The sequence below is a fragment of the Chrysemys picta genome, chromosome 6 (genome assembly GCF_011386835.1).
Source record: "Chrysemys picta bellii isolate R12L10 chromosome 6, ASM1138683v2, whole genome shotgun sequence".
In the NCBI taxonomy this organism is placed as follows: Eukaryota; Metazoa; Chordata; order Testudines; family Emydidae; genus Chrysemys; species Chrysemys picta.
In genome coordinates, this window is record NC_088796.1 from 12,642,395 (window position 1) to 12,664,567 (window position 22,173).

At 44.9% G+C, this 22,173-nt stretch overlaps 1 protein-coding gene and 1 long non-coding RNA gene across 2 annotated transcripts; both read right to left on the reverse strand.

Moving 5' to 3' along the window:
• Positions 1-312: 312 nt before the first annotated feature.
• Positions 313-5,915, reverse strand: LOC135972337 (uncharacterized). Its single transcript, XR_010588757.1, has 2 exons — positions 5,504-5,915; positions 313-2,315 (listed from the first exon to the last, which is right to left on the reverse strand). It is a non-coding gene; the product is annotated as an uncharacterized LOC135972337 (long non-coding RNA).
• Positions 5,916-11,459: 5,544 nt separating this feature from the next.
• ATP5F1A (ATP synthase F1 subunit alpha) lies at positions 11,460-21,600 on the reverse strand. Its single transcript, XM_008166055.4, has 12 exons — positions 21,289-21,600; positions 20,085-20,163; positions 18,465-18,634; positions 16,449-16,622; positions 16,190-16,356; positions 15,865-16,013; positions 14,373-14,524; positions 14,005-14,229; positions 13,767-13,874; positions 12,904-13,048; positions 12,341-12,491; positions 11,460-11,791 (listed from the first exon to the last, which is right to left on the reverse strand). Exons 1-12 carry the CDS (start codon positions 21,346-21,348, stop codon positions 11,710-11,712), a joined length of 1,662 nt encoding a protein of 553 aa, XP_008164277.1. The 5' UTR covers positions 21,349-21,600; the 3' UTR covers positions 11,460-11,709.
• Positions 21,601-22,173: the final 573 nt, after the last annotated feature.

Genomic DNA, 22,173 nt, shown 5'->3' on the forward strand with positions numbered 1-22,173 from the left:
TTGTTTGCACCTTTGGACTTCCAGTATTGTTGCTCTCTGTTCATGCAAGGACCAGGGAAGTGAGAGGGTGAAGAAATAAACCCCCTAACATCTTGGTGCCGTGACTCTGATACATCGCATCGGATAGGTGAGTGGCAGCCTGTAAGTCCCCCTCCCCAACAGTCCGCGCAGCTGCTTGGAGGGGGTATAGCAAACTCTCATGATGGTAGTTGCAGGTTCTGGCAAGCCAGTGTTGCCAGCACAGGGGTGCCCGAGGACAGCAACAGCGGATTCGTTGCCCGGTGTGCTTCGCGCCAATAAACGCACCAGGGGGAGAAGCAAACAAAGTTTATTTGGGATCCCAAAGCGGTGCAAGGAGACAGGCACGTCTCAGATCAAGCACATTAACAGGAACAGTTTTTCTTCTTTTATACATTTTGCAGTTAAGCCTCACCCCCCCTTTCCCCTCTAGCCCTCCCTTTCTCCCCCCCATTCCTCCCTCTGCCCCTCCCGTCCCTGGTAATAGTTAAGTCATTCTTGGCAGCTATAAGCCTAGCTTGTTAGTAACTTCTTTAAACAGTTATCTTGTCCTTTTTCCCTTCAGCCAGAAACATGCAGGCCTCATTATTACCGCTTGAGCAGGGGGTTGCACACAGATAACTGGTTGCTTACATATTCCAATTGCACCTGGCTTTTGAGGTTGATTAGAGTTTAAACATGGAAGGATAGACTTAGGCCTAGTGCAGGAAGGCTTCATTGACACTTTGTGGCCTTCCACCCTCTCAAGTTACCTAGGGTGAGGCCTAGTGACGTCAACAACTCCCTCCTTTGAGAATACTCAACAAGCTTTTGGCTGAGTTTTCTCATATTCTGTGGACAAGATATGATTAAGTGCTATGAAGCTGGGGTTTTCAATGAGAGGGTATGCCGGGATTTCTGGGGAACGGGGGGCACAAAGCTTACGGAGGAGCAATTTAAAACAAGCAATCAGGAGGAGGGTGACCAGGCTCAGTACCACACCAGTGAGGAGGAGACGCACAGGGCCACCCCCCAGTCCTCCTAGGTTGGACAACCAACTTCAAAGGGAATCGAAAACTGTGGGTTTCCTTTCCTGGGCCTTCCACTGCTTGAAAGCCTGTTCGGCCGACAGGACATGCTTGTTAATGTCCTGTGAGTTTTCTGGGACATAAGTACAACATTCATTCCCAATAAGGGCAGACACCCTGCCCTGGGAGGCTAAAACATAATCTAAGGCCTGTCTGTTTTGCAGGGACAGCAACCGGAGCTGGTATAGCTTTGAGTTAAGGCTCTTTTTTATGGCTAAGGTCTTATTGGCATACTTGGTGAGAAACACAGAGAGCCTACGATAAAATTGGGTTAGCCATCCCACCCCATAGGATGGGAGGAAGATCATACCCAACCTGTCTTCTTCCTTAATGGGCTCTGAGGTGGCATACAAAGATTTACGCTGCCTGGGGTGGCCAGGGGTTGTCCCTTAATGCATACTGGTATTCAATGGTACAGTTTTGTGACAAGGGGGTACCCGAGGTATTTCTTCCCCTACTGAACCATCCCCAGCAGATATCTGACCAATTTTGGGGGACCACCCTCCAGGGTAACCCTGCTGCGTGGTGCGGGATTTGGGAGCATACTCAGCAGTTAGAGAGGTTAAACTCTTGGGCAAAGCAAACCTTCAAGGATTCATATGTGTTTGTTTCCAAGTTAGTAGGGATCCCTTTCCATCCCACATGTGCCTGGGGGGAAACGGGAGGTAACGAAAGGAGTGTCCCTATGGCAAAGAGTACCACTGTGGCAGACCCTGGACCTGAACTCATGCTGGGCAGGTGACCCTAGGGCCTAACAATTACAATTCCCCAAATACCCACAAAATATCAATTACCAATAGTAGGCAGATTAAAAACAAAAGGGCCAGGCCACCAGGTTAGGCCGGCCCTGTGAGAGTAAACACAACCAACGCTTAGAGTTTTCACGGGGAGTGCGCTGCGACTGTCCAGAGAGACCACAGGGCATTCCCAGCAGGCCTTATTGTCTTTTGAATAACAGTTTAAGTCTCAGGTCGTCGCTGGTAGTCCTTTTCCATAGGCTGGACGGTCCACCATTCAGGAGCGGGCACTGCCTTCAGACAGGAGTGATGAATCCAGTTCTTGTGTCCCTTGACCTTTGCTGCTGTGTGGGAGACCAGCAGGACGGTGTGGGGTCCCTTCCACTTCTCTTGGAGAGGCTTGTCCTTCCAGGTCCGAACGAGAACGGAATCGCCTGGCTGCAAGGAGTGGACAGGGGCATCCAGTGGGAGAGGCTGCAAATCTCTGGTATACCTGTGGAGAGAACAGAGAACAGCAGACAGAGAGCACATGTACTGAGATAAAAAGCCACACCCCATTTCCCACTTCCCTGCCAGAACCGGTGTACCATTCATAGGCCATGCCCTTCCAAACATAATCTCGAAGGGACTGAGCCCTAACCTGCCCTTTGGGAGAGCGCGAATGCGGAGCAAAACAAGGGGTAAGGCATCAGGCCACTTAAGGGAAGCCTCTTTGCAGACCTTTGAGAGGTGCCGCTTAAGTGTCTGATTTGTGCGTTCCACTACTCCACTGGCCTGCGGTCGCCATGGAGTGTGGAGCTTCCAGGGGATTTGCAGGGCATCCGATATCTTCTGAACAACTTGGGATGTGAAGTGTGTTCCATTGTCAGATTCCATCCACTGGGGAAGGCCGAAGCGGGGAATGATCTCCTTGACAAATTTCAGAGCCACCGTTTTGGCAGTGTTGTTATGGCATGGGAAGGCTTCAGGCCATCCGCTGAATCGATCCACCAAGATGAAAAGGTATTTGAATCCTTGGGTCAGGGGGAACTCAGTAAAGTCTATTTGCCAAACCAGCCCCGGGCCTGGGGTAGGTTCCAGAGTGGCTGGTGGCACTGACACTCCAGCTCGAGGGTTGTTCTTTTGGCAGACTAGACATTCAGCCTGTACCTGGGAGGCCAGGGGTGTAAGAGCCTCCCTGCCAGCGTATAATTCTTTGTTTCTTCACCAGGGTCAGTTCTTAATGTCTTTTGTAGTCAGGAATTCCTGGACTTTGTGGTTTCAATGAAGCAAGTGTTCCTTCTTCTCTTTTCCTGAAACAGTGTGGTTCAGCATCATACAGGGGAGAGGTTACTAGCACATCACCCTGTCTTTAAATAGGCTTATCATCAGTCGGAGAGTCCTCCCGAGGTGGAGGGGTCTTTTTACAGTGAGAAGCCTGGGTCCAGATGGGCAGTCCTTGGTACTTCACAGCGGTGTTGGTGGTGAACAGGACTTGGAAAGGGCCTTTCCAGTGTGGAGCCAAAGCAGTTTTTCGTTGATGGACCTTACGTAGACTCAGTCTCCTTGTTTCAATGAATGGCAGGGCTGCTAGGGTCTTTGGGTAGCACTTCTTTTATCTGTGAGAAAAGAAACCTAACACATTTCATTAATGCCTGGCAATGTTTTAGAGATCTCATAGTTGCTTGGGCACATTCAGGCCCCCCCTTTTCTTGGCTGTCGGCCAAGTCTTAGCTCTGGGCAGTGTCCTTGGATGGTGCCAGCATCTTATCTTTGGACTGAGCTTGCTAGCTGTATTTTTTTCCTCAGTTAACTCGTTCTGTTCTTTTTCCTTCTCTCCTTCTTGGCTTCTTTTAACTTACAAAGGAAACTTCCATTCTTCACTCATACACCTTTTCCCAACAATGAACACATACACATTGCCATTATGAACTCTTCCAGTAAAATAACTTCTATACAGAGCTTTGGAGCAACAAACCAGGACGAGCACACCCACTTTTGAGGAGTCCAACAAAGTTCAGGAGGCTCACAGTGGCTTTAAGGCAAGGGGTGAGACCCACAGCAGCAATTAACAAGTCATCCACATATTGCAGGAGGAGGACCCTGTCCTCATTGTCCCACTCCTCCAAGTTTCTGGCCAGGGCCTGGCCGAAAAGGGTGGGGGAATTTTTAAATCCCTGGGCCAACACTGTCCAGCAAAGCTGCTTTTTAACCCTCCTTTTGTCTTCCCACTTGCTCCACTCTGGGGCTTGCATGTCTGAAGGCTCAATTGCAATGGTCATTATCCAGGTATTCTCTGCAGGTAAGGTGAGGTTTATTTCATCTTGGGTGAAATGCAGGGTGGCTCCTAAGCAACAAAGCAGGTCCCGTCCTAGTAGAAGTGTTGGACAATCGGGGAGGTAAACCAGTTTGTGAGATAGAGTTCTGTTTCCCAAAGCACATTCCGCTGGGGCATATACTGGGCACTTGGTTCCTTTCCCTGTGGCACCCACCACTGTGAGGGAGTCTGCCACAGGCAGCTGCAGGGGTTGGTTTACGGCGGTTCATGCAGCTCCAGAGTCTATTAAAAAGTCTATGTCCGAATCTCCCACCCGCATTTTTACTCAGGGTTCCGGGGGCAGGATAGTCCGTCTCCCCTGACACCCCTATTCTTGATCCTCCGCTGCCATCATAGGGGTACCTTCTCTTTCGGGGCACTCATTTTTCCAATGTCCCTCCTTTCGGCATCTGGCACACTGGTTGCGACCCAGACGCCTTTCCTGTGAGCCAGGGCGCCCAAGCCCACATCCTTTCATTCCCCAGCCCCTTCCACCTTCCTGGAATTTTCCCCTGCCACCGGCCTGTACTGCTGCGACCATCATTTTCGCTTGCCTCTTTTCCTTTTCTTTAGACACAACCTGATTACGCTCCACCTCAGACAGCAGGGTCCGCATAAGGACATTACAATCATCCCAGTCAGGCTTACAGCTAGCCAGGCACCCTTCAAAGACCGAGATAAACTTGCTTGGGTTTGTAGAGAATTCCCCTGCCTGTACCTTAAAGGCTGCTAGGTCCACCGGGTTAAAAGGCACATGGGTGTAAACCTGCATAGTAGTGGCCTGATTCCTATCTGAGCCATGTCTGGACACCACAGTCTCAGTGACCAACGGATAAAATTCCACCGAGGGGGCAATCTCTGGGACCTGAGACACCTTGTCTTTATATGGTGGGGGTGTAATAGCCGAAGGGGACACCGGACCTGCCATTACAGCTGTGGGGGGGTTCTGGGGACTAACAATAGCTACTACCGAACCTGTCGGAGTCAAATTACACTTTTGCAAAATATCTAACCTATCTCTTAGCAACATAAACAACTGTACATACATATGTTCATTCCATTTACCCGTTTGCTGACAAAACAGAAGTAATTGAAGGATCGTATTATAATTAAGTGATCCTTCCGGTGGCCACCTTTCCTGGTCCTCTAGCTGATATTGAGGCCAGTCTACTGTACAGAATCTTTTCAGTTTACTTTTAACCAACGGATCCGATCCAAACACTTTCCAGTTCACCAGAATGCATTCCAAGGGTGTACACCTTACCCTGCCTGCCATACTCTGTCCCTGCCCCATAGGGAGACACTGGGCGTCCCCAGGTCATAACAGGTAGACACTGGGCGTCCCCAGGTCAAGACAGATAAAGTCCCCACTGGACTGTTCCTACCTTATCCAAGGGTCCGGTTCTGCACCGTCGCCCTATCCACGGGACCGGTTCCCCACCGTCGCCCGCAGCTGCTTCTCCACTACTCGAGCGCATTGCACCGTTGTGCCCTCCGGGGTCGACCAAACCACGTCTTTGCCGAGGCCCCTGGTAAAGTCACCAGTGCGCGCTGGGCGTCGGTCGTCGCCGCAATCTGTCGACCTCCGAGAGGGGTCCGGGCAAGGCTAAATTTCAGCCTTGAGCCCCACGTTGGGCGCCAAAACTGTTGCCAGCACAGGGGTGCCCGAGGACAGCAACAGCGGATTCGTTGCCCGGTGTGCTTCGCGCCAATAAACGCACCAGGGGGAGAAGCAAACAAAGTTTATTTGGGATCCCAAAGCGGTGCAAGGAGACAGGCACGTCTCAGATCAAGCACATTAACAGGAACAGTTTTTCTTCTTTTATACATTTTGCAGTTAAGCCTCACCCCCCCTTTCCCCTCTAGCCCTCCCTTTCTCCCCCCCATTCCTCCCTCTGCCCCTCCCGTCCCTGGTAATAGTTAAGTCATTCTTGGCAGCTATAAGCCTAGCTTGTTAGTAACTTCTTTAAACAGTTATCTTGTCCTTTTTCCCTTCAGCCAGAAACATGCAGGCCTCATTATTACTGCTTGAGCAGGGGGTTGCACACAGATAACTGGTTGCTTACATATTCCAATTGCACCTGGCTTTTGAGGTTGATTAGAGTTTAAACATGGAAGGATAGAGTTTGGTTCACTTAGGCCTAGTGCAGGAAGGCTTCATTGACACTTTGTGGCCTTCCACCCTCTCAAGTTACCTAGGGTGAGGTCTAGTGACGTCAACACCAGGGTAAAGGATTTTTTGGATAAATGGATAAGAACCAGGGCCCATACCAGGTGCAGGGGTCAGCCTGGGATAAAATTAAAAAGGAAATGGAGGAAGTGTTTGGGGACCCAGAGGGACGGGGGTTGGCTAAGGAGCCCACCCTACTTTGGTATATGGGTAGTGAAAAAAGGTCCCTGCCCATTGAAACTAAATGCCTTCCAGGGAAAGGAGGCACTTCAGTCCACTTGTGAGAGGTTTGAAGTAAGGGCAGCATTATGGAAAGCTGCCAGTAATCTTTCAAGTTTGGTGCTGTTTCAGCAAGGGCTGCTGAAGGGTTGTAAATTAGTAAGCGGTGGTTAAAGATAATCTGGCACAACAGGGTTTAGAGTCAAAAGCAGAGTTAACAGACCACCTTTAGAGACAGGAGCTGGGACTTGGACCTGGGGGAGTGGAGAAAAAAGAAAAGGTTTCAAAGTGAAAAATGGCAGGGTTTGCAGGAGCAGGTAACAACCCCCACTCTTCTCCCAGAGCCAGGATGAAAGTTGGGAACCCTTCCCCCCAGGTTGTTTCAACCCAGGAAGCCTACTCTTGGTTCAGAGCTAACTATATCCTTTTCTTCTTTTCTCAGTTTACTTAATTTGCTGCTGGTAGCCTATACTTTAAACTGACCTAGCAGGCTTAATTGGTTTCTTTCCACCTCTTCACCCTCTGCTCCCCCCACCTTTCCACACTTTTATTTTTCTAAAGTTTTAATAAAGGGTACTTTAAATACTTACGTAAAATGTTTCTGGGTTTGTTTTTTATTAAGTTTTATTTTGTTTGGGACAAAGCATAACAGAGGTCTGCTCTATTCCACTGAAATTTTTGGAGTAAAAGATCAACAGGCAACCATGACAGGGACACAGCCAAGGGTCTGTGGTGTCAGAGCTGGGATGGGGTACACTGAGGAAGGAAACTGCAATCATCCTTGCTGGAAGTTCTCCCCAATAAACATTGAATTGTTTGCACCTTCGGATTTCAGGTATTGTTGCTCTCTGTTCATGCGAGAAGGACCAAGTAAGTGAGAGGGTGAAGAAATAAGCCCCCTAACAACTTGCTCTGCAACTAGTCTCTGTAGAATGTGGAAACTGGATAAAGTCTGTATCCGCAAAAAGAAGAACAGGAGGACTTGTGGCACCTTAGAGACTAACAAATTTATTAGAGCATAAGCTTTCGTGGACTACAGCCCACTTCTTCGGATGCATATAGCTATATGCATCCGAAGAAGTGGGCTGTAGTCCACGAAAGCTTATGCTCTAATAAATTGGATAAAGTCTGGCAGTCTGAGAACAGATCTGGGAGCTAGGAACACCCTAACCCTAGCACTGGGGCAAATCTGTTCAATTAAGATGAGCCTCAGACACTATATAAAAGGGGATATTACCTACTTGTCTTTCAGGAATATTGTATTGATTAATGTTTGTGAAGCACTTTGAAGACAAGTGCTACATCTGGCAGGTATTGACACTTGCTGTGCAGTGAGAACCTAGGGAACATTCAGTCCCAATGCATTTTCCTGCAGTAGACAAAACATTTCTATTATGCTAACATACAAGATAGTTGACAGCGAAAACAGACTACAGAATCCTAGTAGTTTGTGTTACTACTTCACCAAGATAAATAGTCACATCTTTCCACTTCTAAGAGCTTTCAGCCATGAATCCCAGCATGCTGAGATAGTGGAGTATTGCTCCACACAGAACTTTGACAATGAATTAGCAGTGGTGCAAAAGGATGAAGCAGTTGAATATTATGGTGCAAATTCTTGAGAACATTGGACTCACCAAACTATGAGGAACTTAAGAGCTCTTTTTTTTTTAAATTTTATTTATGAAGATGCTAAAGGCTGTAGTTTTGTCTGAAGTGTAATAGGGTTCTTTTGTAGGATGATTTATTTCAGCAGTACAAATTAAATTCCTGATGGTTAATAAATACTTGCTTTGGAGAGTTTTAGGTCAGTTATATTTTCCCCCAGAGTTTGAAGAATATGGACTAAGATGTTACTGGTAGCGGACCCTTACATTTTTATAACATGCAAGGAAAGCACAGTATACCTGAAAGTTACATATTGATACGCTGCTTTGAGAGCATTGTGCGTTATAGCCATCCTATTTTAAACAGGTGGTAATTTTATGTAACAATTTTAATAGAGTATTGCTTCCTAAGTTCCCACTAACCTGCGTGGCCAGGAGCCCACCTAGCAGGCTACCAAGTGCCTTGCACTTCAGGTGTCCCTCCCTGCACTGCTATGCTGCTCCTGCCCTCTGCCTTAGAGCCCCTGGCCAGCTGCTCCCGGGAGCCTCCTGCTTGCTGGGGGGGGGGGGGGGGGGGGGGAAGAAGAATGGAGAAAGGGGGCATTGATGTCAGTGTCCCCCTCCCTTCACCACTCTACCCCATCTCTACAGAGCAGGAGAGGGGGATGGGACATGACAGGACTCAGGAGAGAGGGAGCTTGCTGACATCTGTTGCTGTGTCTAAACAAGCAGGCTTCAGACTGCTGAGTGCAAAACTACTTAAACGGGCAGCATATGTCAATCTCTCACACGATCTCTCTCAGCTACACATTATCTTTCACAGTCACCTGCCACCACAAGCTTGTATTATTGTTGGTGTTACTTGACACTTTTCAAAGTACATTTAGTTTTTTGACTGGTCTATGCCTTTCATAAGTTTTATATCTCTTTTGCTTAAATTTAATTTTGAGTAGTGAGTTCTAAAATGCCTATCCTGTCCTAGCTAGAGTAATTATCCCTACAGTAACTTTTTAAATATATATCTAGGTTTGTTTCTACTGGTGGTGCACAGCCACATGACCTTGCTATGGCCATAATTCATTCTGCACATGGATGAAAGTTAGAGGGAACTCTGATTGCTTCTACTGCAATTTGCTCCAATCACATATTAGTAAGAGTTGGACTGCTGTTACGTAGCAACTTTACATAACGTATTTAAGCACTTCAGTATACAGACCGCTAGTGGAATTTACAGTAGTCAGCTTGCGTACTCACCTGCTTCTGTAGGTGCTTAGTGTAATTTATCTGCCTATTGAGGCACTTAAAATACTACTGTAAATTAAAGCTCGAGGCTGCTCAGTGATCCCGAACCAATGCCTGGAGAAAAGTGTTGACGGTTGTTTACTCCTCAGGGACTTACGCGTACAATATTTTAAAATGCTGCAAATTTTGTCAGACTACCCTATAAATCACACCATTTCCAAATACTTTTGTAATTTCAAAATAGTTGAAAATGGTGCAATTTATAGGGTGGTGTTCTGAAAAATAAAAATAAGCAGAGTTTTAAAATATTGTATACAGAGTTTAGTTTTTTTGGTGCAGAATTCCCCCAGGAGTACCAGGATACTGTGTGGCATAATATGGGTACAAGCAGGTCAGTGGGGGGTCTGGGAACAGGGGAGATTTGGATGCACAGGAGCTTGTTGGGGTGAAGGGGTTCTGGATGCAGGGGGAATGGGACTCTGCAGCAAAGTCCAGGTAAGGGTGGATAGAGGGTCAGTGGGGGGTGGGGCGGCATGCAGCTGGGAGTCAGAGCACAGCTGGGTAGGGCCCAGGTGCACAGGGGTTGGGCAGATATGGGGGGGGGGGGGAGAAGAAGAGAACAGCTCCCCATATAGTGACCGCTCCCCTTGTGACTGAGGAGTAATGGGACAAGTGGGGGGAGGGGTTGTTGTCCACTGAGCTGCTGCCCCCATCTGTCCAACCCCTGTGCACCTGGACTCCTCCCCTCCCCTCCCCCACCCCCTCTGCTGAGCCTTGGACCCCAACCCATAGTGCAGAGCTTCCTGGAGCTAGGGGAGTTTCTGGGGGTTGATCTGACCCAGACCCAGCTGCTCGGCAGCCTAGGCATTCCCGCCCCCCCAACATGACTTACCCATGCTGCCAGGGAGGGGTGAGTAAGCATTAGGGCAGCTTCTCTTTGCTTCCCCACGGGAAGCATTTTTCTGCTGGAAAGGCAAGAGAATCTGTGGGAGGACATGTTTCTTCATTACCCACAGAACTCCCGAGTGGATATAGTGCAACAAGACAGGTACAGCACCCTTAAGATCATCTCCGTCTTATTACTGGTTGCTTCCTCTGCTTGCTGTTAGTTTTGACATGATTCAAACAGCAACTCTTACAAAAGTGGAAGAGATCACATGATACAGATGTGAAGCTGCAACCAGCTACTGGCACATGCTGTGTGTATTGTACCTCAAGCAGTAGAAACCGTTAGTGCCACAGCTGAAAGCAACTATGAAATCGCAAGTTTACAGTAAACGCAGTTCCCTTGTGTAAGAGACAGTTAAAATTACTAAACACCCTGCCCCCCCAAACTGAAATTAGTGTTTCAGTGTTTAGTGGGGATAAGTAGTTCCTGGGCCTTTCATATGCATGAGTTTTAGAATGGTCCTTTACCCTCTTGAGTTTTCTGCATTAGCGAATTGAACATATTTTGGGGTTGGTCCTGCTTTGAGCAGGGGGTTGGACTAGATGACCTCCTGAGGTCCCTTCCAACCCTGATATTCTATATTCAGAAACCCTTTGTTCTAGGAAGTGTCCCAAAAAGCGTTAGATAGGGATGCTGATAAAATTCTCAGCCTCAATTCAAGTTCACGACTTGCTACAAACTCCATTTATACAGGCTTTTGGTTACTGGGTGGGAGAAGGGAGGATTGTAAAGTGGGATGATGATCAGGAGACCGACAGCTTCATATTCAAGATTCCTAGACAGTCCTAACTCAATGCATGCTTCACCAGGTTCCAAATACATGCATCGAGCCGATACTTTATGCGGCAGAGCCAGTACAGCTATAGGACAAAGTGTGATTTAAGTGGTTTCCAGTACTGGTCATTATGATCTGGGGACCTGCCACCAGCCCATCATGGATCTGAGCTCATTTCAGCTACAGAATCTATTTCTATTGATAAGTGAGCCAGGAAGGACCCAGTTTAGCTTTTAAGACTTTAGATTCTCGTTGCCATCCCTGGAAAAATACTTTTACATTAAGCAAAATGTGATCTAAATATTGACAATTTTTAGCCTTATGATATTTTCCACATTCTTTTCAGGATTATAAACAGCACTTCAATGAGTGGGGAAAGTTTCAGGGAGTTTTATGAGTTATATTTTTAAATTGGTGTTGCTTTAGTAGTTTCTGTATACACACCTAGAATACCTGGATAGAAAGGTGTCAGTTTATACTGAGTGTCTAGAACTTTTTTACATGGAACCTTTTATTCTCAATGAGATATCTGTACAGTCAAGTCACACATACTTTAAACTTCTGAAGAATGGAGTTAGAGCCCTAGAATTCAGTGACCAATAGTGTGGCATGTTAGAACAGTTAAGTGTTTATGCTTCAAAGGTAGCCAGGAAGTTTGTGACTACTTCTTTCAGCTTGGCATCTGTTTGTTCAGAGATCTTCCCATCAGTCCTGTTAGAAAAAGACAGGCATGAATTACACTTCAGATCCAATAATAGATCATTCCCTAACCCCTCCCTCTTGACACAAAACAAAAAACAGCTATCTAGAATCTTGCTAACTATTAAGTGGGAGGTCTGTGGCAGGCTAGCAAATGAGTGAACAGGAATGCAAGGTTAAGGTTTACTGCTGAAGGTAATATTTTGTGGAAACATCAGTAAGACTTCAGTTGTGGTGAGAATGAAAGTACACTTCTGGCACAAATTCAGTATCTAGGTTAAATGAGATTCTGTTTGTTGCCAGTGACCTTTACTTCAAGATAATCCAATATGCTTCAGATATGCTTTAAAGACCAGGCCATATGCCCTCCATTGCTATCCTTCAAATAGAGAAGGAAGGGATTAATACGTTTAACGGTGACTACTTACACAATTAAAAATCCAATTTCAATGCTCAAGACTTCCCTGTTATGTACCAATAAGAATCTTAGTCTTTATGTTTGGAGTATTTACGCATACATCACCTTTAAAATAAAAGTGGGAACACTGAAGACACACATACCTGATTGTGGCTAGAAGGGTCTGTTGCTGGCTCAGAATGTGGGCTAGGAAAGCACTCTCAAATTTGGTGATTTTGCTGGGCTCCAGTTTGTCCAAGTAACCTCTTACACCAGCATAGATGACTGCAACCTGTTCCTCAATAGCCATGGGGGCTGCACAGAAAAGTGTAGTGTTAGCCAATCTGTATTTCTCGCCTCAGAACACAGCTCAGTGTTATACAGTGAGCTTTGCAAGGACTCCTGCACATTTGTGAGAAGAGGATTAAAAAATAATGAAGACTGCATTCTGTGTATTCTGCACATAACAAACCTGAGTAGTTGTGAACAAGTTACTGTAGCTCTACTCACAGAAGCTGACCTGATGTGCCTAGCTCTACTCACAGAAGCTGACCTGATAATTAGTAGTCAGAAAGTTCTAGTGGCCTAGCAACACCATATCAGAACCAGAAGTCACCCGAAAGGACTGAAGCGTTTCACATTGGCTGCAGCCGGTCCGACCTTGCTATAGACCCAGACTTGTTTCTTCCCCAGCTAGTTAAGTGTTGTATAAAGACTGGGAACTCACAATACTGTCCTTGTTTGAGAAGCTCAGTCAGACGCACACCACGATTCAGCAGCTGTTGAGTAGCAGCATCCAGATCAGATCCAAATTGAGCAAAAGCAGCTACTTCACGATACTGAGCCAATTCCAGCTTCATGGTACCGGCCACCTAAAATACAAGAAAAATTATTGTGTTTGGTTATATGCCACATTTTGCAAGCAGCTAAAATCCTCTAACTTATTTTCCTTAGAAAGCTATCAGAGCAACACGAGCTCATTTCAGGTCCATATGATGGGTATTAAATTCACTTTTAAGCATAAAGAGCACCATAATGGTGTAAGGATGAGAAGAAAAGAAATCAGGCTATCAAAAAGGAGAGAGAGAGAGAGAGAGAGAGAGAGAGAGAGAGAGAGAGAAGGTAAGCAGAAGTTCAGGTAGTGGAGCTGTGTTGCATCCTGAAGTAAACTCTTCAGTGGAGAATAAATGTGCAATTTACATTAAAGCTGAAGTTAACATTAACCACCTTCATATTTTGATTAAACAGATTACCACAAGTCTGATCAGAGATACCACCTTCAGGTCTGGATACTTCGATTGGATTTCATCATGTCTAAATTGAGAGTGGGATTTCTATAACTCCACCAATATTTACAAAATCAGAATGCTGAGGTCCGTTTCTTGAGGTTTATTCTTTGAGCGTTAACAGTTATTTACAACTGGCTTTATATAAATAAATAGTGAAGTCAGTTTTAATGTGCAGTTACTTTTCAAGCTATGATCTTAAATGCTAGCAAAAGGAAGTGAAAAGGAGTATCGGACAGGACCTAAAGGTCCTTGTTTTTAAGCAGTAAGTGTTCTAGTAACATTTAAGTTCTTTTATGCTCACCTGCTTCATGGCTCTGGTCTGGGCAGCAGAACCTACGCGGGAAACAGACAGCCCAACATTGATGGCTGGACGGATGCCTTTGTAGAACAGTTCAGTTTCCAAAAAGATCTGCGAAGACAGATTTCTGGAGTTTCTACTGAGATACTAACAGACTTTATGCACTTTAATAGTGAGCGTTGATTACTTATTAGATCACCCAGTTACACCAGCACACAAGGAATAGATCCTTAAATCCTACCTGTCCATCAGTGATGGAGATTACATTAGTTGGAATGTAGGCTGACACATCACCAGCCTGAGTCTCAATGACAGGAAGGGCAGTCAGGGAGCCACCTCCAAAGGAGTCATTCATTTTGGCTGCTCTCTCCAAGAGACGAGAGTGTAGGTAGAACACATCCCCAGGGTAGGCCTCACGACCAGGGGGACGTCTCAGCAGCAGAGACATCTGACGGTAGGCAACAGCCTGTATAAAAATAAAGAAAAAGGCTTTAGAAAGCCTTTAGAAACTAATTTCTAATGACAAGTCTACATCGTACATCTGTTTAAATTCCAGTGTTAAGTTCCCAAAGCTGTCAGTTTCTTGAAATAGTGAATATTTCATTTTACCTGTTTCGATAAGTCATCATAAATGATCAAAGCATGTTTCCCATTGTCTCGGAAATACTCTCCCATGGAGCAACCAGAATAAGGAGCCAGATACTGAAGAGGAGCAGCATCTGACGCTGTTGCAGAAACCACAATAGTGTACTTCATGGCATCTGAAAAGAGTTTGAGACAGTTATTGATAAATGTTATTTTGTTTAAAAACCCCTTTAGACTCTTCCTCTTAGATTACATACCCCGGTTGGATATAAAAATTGACAGCTGAGATCATATTACTAGAACAGTAATTGTTTGGCAAATACAAAAAGGACAATTCAGTTACTGACTCCCCAGTTAGGGAATTTGCTGCAGAAAAATTTGTATCGGGATAGGTTTCTTTAAGGACTGCATCCGATAAATGTTCACATGTACTGTATCTTTAGTCAAATTACCAATCTCAAATTAAGATGCACAGATCAGCAAGCAAAACAATCTTTGGCCTACATCTTGTAAAACTTATTTTTCCCTGGACAGAGGAAAATAAAATCCCACACAAACCCGTTAGAATAGCTATGAAGTCTGTCACTAATTCAGTCACTGTTTTGGTCTCCCTCTAAGGAGATACATTTACAGTTTAAATTGAGATGAAGCGGCTGCTATAGTATTACATTATCTGCTTAAATATACATAAGCTTAAGGGCTCCTTCAGGTGACTCCAAGGGAACAATTTCTCAGCTTCTGCAAAGTTATATCACTGCCCTTTGCTCCATGGGACTACAGCACATTAGCATGAGAACGTATCACAGCAGAGTTCAACCTTTTTCCCCGTGCCAGAAGTTGACACCACTTGCCCATGAAGCAAAGCAATACAGCTCCATGGTCAGTGTTGGGTATTTTCCAATAGCAGGAAAGACTATTGAATTCAAAATAGAGGTAAGCAAAGGAAAACATTCTTTTTGACCTGGAACATTTGTAGTTACTAACCATGAGACTACAATTATGGTCTTTCCTTCAGCCTCACCTGCTATCATTACTCTTAAAATGCCCCATTTATTTTGTGCAAACTCATCTGCACATGAAGTGTAGACACAGGAAATGTATCTACTTTCTGAAGTGTGTACAATTCACAGCATGTTTCAGGTATAGTTACTAGCCTACTGCCAAAGAGAAGGGCTGGCTAGAAATTAAAATCAATAGTGTAGTTCTACTCTGAAAAGCTACCCAGACAGGAGCACTGTCAGGTTCCATGCTTGCCTCAGCACCTTCCAAAGAACACACAAAACACAATTTGGGATCTGAAATCAAGCTGGTTCTTTTCTTGTGCATCAGAGATTCGGCAGACAGTTTGCTCTTAGGGAGATTTGTGCACTCCCATGACATTTAACACATTTGCACCAGTTAATCAAGTTGAACCAGTTAACCCATTATTAAATGTACAGAAGGAATAGTATTAGTGTAAAAGCTGAATTGGAAAGTCAGCTTAGAGAATTCCAGTGTTTTCTCCAACTCTTTATACCTGCATCAGTAAGCCTCTTCACCAGCTGAGCAACAGTAGATCTCTTCTGACCAATTGCGACATATATACAGTATAGTTTCTTTTTCTCATCAGTTCCATCATTAAATCGTTTTTGGTTGATGATTGTGTCAATAGCAATTGAAGTTTTGCTGCAAAGTAGTAGAAAGTGAGAACTCAGATGGGCTAATTTGTCCAAGTTACTTTGTTTTCTTCCCTCCACATGTACAGATTAACTTTGTATATTCAACCTTTTCTTCCATAAAGAAACAGCTCCTTAGCAGCTTAGACATTAAACAGTACGCTTCAGAAGACACGGATTGCTTACCCAGTCTGTCTGTCACCAATGATCAATTCACGTTGGCCACGGCCAATAGGTACTAAACTATCCACAGCCTTGATGCCAGTTTGCATAGGCTCACGCACAGAGATTCTGGGAATGATCCCAGGAGCCTTTAGACCAACTCTCCTACGTATCTTAGAACCAAGTGGACCCTTGAAAGCAAAGAAAGGTTTTGTAGCTCTGCACAAAGCATGTGTCACTATATAATTTAAGAGGCAAACAAATATTTGTTTGCCACATTTACCTTTCCATCAATGGCATTACCCAGCGCATCTACAACACGGCCCAAGAGCTCATCACCAACTGGAACATCCACAATGGCACCAGTCCTCTTCACAATGTCCCCTTCCTTAATCAGTCTGTCGTTACCAAACACGACAACACCAACATTGTCAGGTTCCAAGTTCAGGGACATACCCTAAAACAGAGGTGATGCCGTTATGGAACAACATGATGCAGGCAGGAATTCAGTTAGTTCTTGCAACAATTTAACCAGATATTAAGAGAATTAAGAGAATTAGAAAAAAAATGAAGGTATTCTGAATGATAAGAGACTTAAAGCCACCTCAACTATACATATAAAATGGATGGGGTCTAAGTTAGCCCTTACCACAGAGGAAAGATCTCAGTCATTGTAGATAGTTCTCTGAAAACATTTGCTCAATGCGCAGCAGCAGTCAATAACGCTAACAGAATGTTAGGAACCATTAAGAAAGGGATAAGGACTAAGACAGAAAATATAATGCCATTATATAAATCCATTCTTGTCACCCGATCTCTAAAAAAGATATTAGAATTGGAAAAGGTAGAGAAGGGCAACAAAAATGATTAGGATATAGGACAACTCCTATAAGAGGAAGGATTAAAGAAAATGGGACTGTTCAGCTTAGAAAAGAGATGACTAAGGGAGGATATGATAAAAAAGTCTATGAAATGATGGATGTTATGGAAAAAGCAAGTGTTATTTACTCCTTTTCACATAACACAAGAACCAAAAGTCACCTGGTGAAATTAATAGGCAGCAGGTTTAAAAAAAAAAAATCAAGGTGCTTCCTCACACAACGCACAGTCAACCTGTAGAGCTCCTTGGGGGGGGGGGGGGGGGAGGGGGGGGGGAATATTATAAAGGCCAAAAGTATAAGTGGGTTTAAAAAAAAAAGAAGTTAGCCATTAGGGTCAGGGATGCAACCCCATGTTCTGACTGCTTCTAAACCTCTGTCTGCCAAAATCTGGAGCTTGACAACAGGGGAAGCATCATTGGATAATTGCCCTGCTCTATTAATTCACTCTGAACCCTTGGCACCCGCCATAATCGGAAGGCAGGATACTGGGCTAGATGCAGCATTGGTCATGCTGGGTCAGACCATTCTTATGTTCTTAAGCAAGCAATTCTGGATTAAGAATAGCAAAAAAGTGACAGACTGTTAGCTCTAAGATGTACTGATAATTTACCTTGAGGGAAATATTTCAGCACTATGACAACTGAAACTTCAGTTCAAAGGGGTAAATAACACCCCCTTTAGAAAGTTTTGGTGCACATACTGAATGAACTCTTTTCCTGGAAAGTGTAGTCTTTGAGAAGGGGGGTTGCCAAAATTAAAAGAACCACCTCACTCCCTGAAACAGAGTAGCCATGGGCTTCTAGTATCAAGTTCAAGGGCCCTCCCATTATTTTGGAGACAAGTCATATAGAAAACAAAAGTCACTCAGAAATTACTAGACACTAGGAATTACTAACCAGCACTCACAGGTGTTGTGATGAGCAGAAAAATATGCTCAGCTCACTGCTTTGCTCCTATTGGACTGTTGACTCCTGAATCCAGCTAATTACTGTGCACTGTATTCAGCTGTGGTAATTTTTTACTTTACATTCCTTCACTGAACTAAAGAACATTCTCTGAAGCTAGGGAAGCCCCTCCTTCAGACCCTCACAAGTTCACCTGTTCTGTTTAGTTTCCATCTTAAGACTTATCTGGTAATTGAAAATGTGAAGAAATAAAAAAGCAAGACAGCAATACATCTAAGGGAGACTAAATACCAACACTAAAAACCATAACATTATTGTTCCGATTGCAATTTAAATTCTGGTCTCCACAACAAATGTTACTCAAAATATTCCCTGCACTCCCATACGAAGTAGAGGATAAGTGCTTCTGAACATAGTATGCTATCAAGCAGAATCTCAGAGAAGTTCCAATGATACTTTTAGCATCATAGAAACCCTCAGACTGAAACAAAGTTTTAGTTGTATCAAGTTTACCTTTAGTCCAGAAGAGAACTCCACCATTTCTTCTGCTTGAACATTCCTTAGGCCGTATACACGAGCAATACCATCACCAATTGACAGCACACGCCCAGTCTCTTCTAGCTCAACGGAGGTGTCAGTTCCCAGAATACGTTCCTCAAGAATAGAGGATACCTCAGCAGTGCCTGGTAAGAACAAATAATTTTAAACTGGAACAGTACCTTGTTAAAGCAGTTGTACGAATTTAGTACCGTTAATTCAAGAAAATACAAGTTAAACCAGGCATAATGCAAGATTTTAGGCACAACTGTTCTTTAAAACGACAGCTTGCTGGGGAGAAACAGCCAATGGTAGCCATATCTGCTCCCATATCTAAATGGGAATTTTCTGTTACCGTAACAGCACAGTGCCTCTGTCAGGCAGCATGATGAATTCAGGAGTGATGCTCGCTGAAGTGTATTAAGAGACAACCGCTTAATTCTCCAAAAAGGATGAAAGCATTAGATTTGGACCCATTGAGGGGTTAGAAGCTGGATAGGTAGTGACAAAATGCTACGGGGCTCCATTTGGGGGCATCTAGTCTAATACAGTTGCAGAATCTAAACTTAGTTCTGCTGTGGCTAGACTAGTATAGCATTCACATGGATTAGGTAAATATTAAAATTCTGTAAATGCAGAAACAAGGTTTTATAAAAAAGCCAGAGAAGTGTTCCCATAAAAGGCAGATAGTTTAAGAAGTGAACATTCTCCTAAAACGCACAACTCAAAGACTGTAGTAGTGTGCTGCATTAGCATATGGAAGTACAACTGAAGAAACTGAACAGTTTATTTTCATTATTGCAAAGCAAGGGAAAATTAAAACAAAGAACTAAACAGACTGGATTAATCTAGTCTACTTAGTTCTTGGTTTTAATTTATGGTTAATCTAACGAGCTGTATCTTACTCCATTAGAACTTGGTTATGATACACTGCCAAACTAAGGTCAAAAGCTTGTACCAGCAGGACAGACAAGCTAGGCCCATGCTGTTAAGACATTTACATTTTATAAAATGTCATTCATCCTGAAAGGTCTTAAACCATTTGACTAGTCATATACAGCAGCACTGAAAAATACAGGCAAGCAGACAAAGCATACTGCTGGAGGGACAGGGAAACTATGGCCAAGGACACAGGGTCAAACCCAAGCACTTCTTGAGAAAGCCATGATTTTAGCACGAATACTGAACCAACAAGAACCTGGGGCTTAAGACTTTAAAGCTCTTCTGCATAGTACTCCCTTTATCTCTTAGAAGGGCTAAATTCAACCTTCAGTTCCAGGTAGTCTAGGTACACTATATCTGATGCTTAAGACTACTATACCATTCCCTCTAGTTTGAGCATACCATTGACAACTGACCAAGTAATTCAAACAAAATAACTAAGGTACATATTAATATCTATGACACCTCTAAAAGACCGTTTGATATAAACAAATCTCCACAAAACAAGGAGATGGGAGACATTTACAAACTGAAATGTTGAACTTATTTTGCAAGGGCATCTTTCTATCTGCTGTGAATATTGCCATTTGGTTAGCAAATTTGAATTTGCATGAACAGCATGTGTCTTATGTTCAGAAGTTTCTTTGGACTCACCAGCTTTTTGAAGACTAGTTTTGGAGGCATGGATGTTCCTTGTAGCAACAAATGTTGCACCCAGGGCATTTCTGGAAACCTAACAACAAAAAGCATTTTGTTTAAAGAGTCAGTAATTTATGTTGGGTTTCTAGTGACTGTGTAAAAACATGCAAGAGGAACACAATATTTTAAAGGACACCACCACCTTGAAAGCCATCTGCATGAACAAAATTTCCAGAGAGAAACCCAACACCCAATTCCTCAATTTCACAAGTTGCTTCCTGGCGATACCCCCTGCAGAGCCCCACTAACTTCAATAGAAGGCCTCCTACACAGTTTGAAGGATCAGGCCCAAGATTAGTATAATTAAAAGTAGCTAGTGAAGAGTTCCTATTTTTAATTTACTTAATGCATTTTACATTTGGATTCTATACTGTCCTCAGTACAGTAGCATATGAGCACCTTCCAGAAGTGCTTTCAAGGTGATTACCACTCACAGCACTATGGGTTTAATTACTTTCTGTAACGGTTTTTAAGCCACAAGATGGTTTGATTTTTTTTTCAAAAAGGGATTTTAAGAAGGGCACTATCAGAAACTGGGATTTTTTTTAAAAAAAGGAATCAATTTAAGCAGAGAGTGTCCTCCTGAAGTTCTCACCCTCATAAGTGAGATTAACATGAGTTGGGTAAAAGACGACAACAAAAAAGCTAGTGCCACAAAGGCGAACTGCACAAAACAGAAAGCAGCACTAAGGCTTCCAGAGGACTGTCCAAAAACAAAGTTAACACAAGCAAATGCCAGGCCAATAAGACTGGGAAGCCACCAAAGCCCCCCACTCACCTTCACCAGGGTCACTGCCTGGGGCTGAGTAGCCTCAGAGACCCCTGCACTCCCACCCCAACCCCCCACCGAGATCCCAAGGCTTTCAAGTGGCCTGCTCCGGGATAGGAGGGTGCCAGGGATACCCCAGCCCGGAGCTCAGCCCCGCGCTTGCCCCCCAGCCCGTCTCCTCCTCCCCTAGGGACCCGGGCTGGGCCTGCCCTAGCTGGAGCCGAGCCCCCCGCAGCACCCAGCCAGAGGAGGACGATGGCGGGGGTCCGGCTCCAGCTAGGGGGAGGAGGCAGCCCCGCGGGCCCCTCTCAATGTCACCCCAGGCCCGGACTCCAAGATGGCGGCAGCGGCGGGTGCGCCCGGCTCCCCCCGCGCCCAGCGCGTTCTCACCAGGCCGGCCTGCCGGGGCAGCGCGCGGGCGAGGGCGGCAGCCACGCGGACCGAGAGCATCTTGCTGGGCTGAGGGGCGAGCGGGTGGTGTCTCCTGCAGCTGCCGCCGGCGCCTTGCACACTCCGCACAAAATGGCCGCTTCCGCTCCGCCCCTTCTGCGGGAAGGTCACGCCCCCACCCCGCCGCGGCGGGGCAAGTACAGGCCCTGACCCGGAAGTAGTTCTTGCAGCTCCTCCGCCCCAGGGTGATCTCTTACACTTTTCATTTCACAATTTCCGGGGTTTCTCACCATTTTGAGGGCATTTCCTGTAAAAAAAAATACAATTTGAAATTGTAAAAAAAAAAATTGTCAGTTGCCCTTGAAATGGCCCCGCCCATCATAAACAGAGGCAGCTGCCCCTCCCCCAGGCAGGCAAAGGGCTGCATCCAAGGGGTGGGGCCAGTCCAGGCTGGCAGAGGGCAGGGCTAACTTGTGGCCCCTGCCACCCTGTCCCATAGCCAACATGATAGTGGCCATGCCGCACTGTTACTCAGTGTCACTAGTTCTCACAATAATATCCCAATGTTTGGTGGTTTTCTTGAAGCTCCAGATCCTGGAGTCATTTGATTCTGTAAGAAGCTCTGCTTTAATTTATATATATATACACAGCACACCATACATATACACACGGTCACATGTGCACGCACACACAGACTAGATATATGTATGTACATACACACAAACACACTATATATGTGTGCGTGCACACACACTATATCGTTTCTAGCCCCTTGTGGCTGTGGAAAAAAAGCTTGAAAGCCTGTAGAGCACCCTAAAGATTCTAAAAGCTGGAGGCAAATAAAAAGTTTTCTGAATTTTAAGTCAATCTCATGATGTTTCAGGG

Coding starts and splice junctions, on each gene's coding strand:
- ATP5F1A (XM_008166055.4), bottom strand. CDS start 21,348: ATGCTCTCGGTCCGCGTGGCTGCCGCCCTCGCCCGCGCGCTGCCCCGG. Junction 14,525..15,864: donor GAAGAGGCTTACTGATGCAG/GTATAAAGAGTT, acceptor AACTCTTTTCAG/ATGCCATGAAGTACACTATT. Junction 14,230..14,372: donor ATGATGACTTATCGAAACAG/GTAAAATGAAAT, acceptor ATTTTTATACAG/GCTGTTGCCTACCGTCAGAT.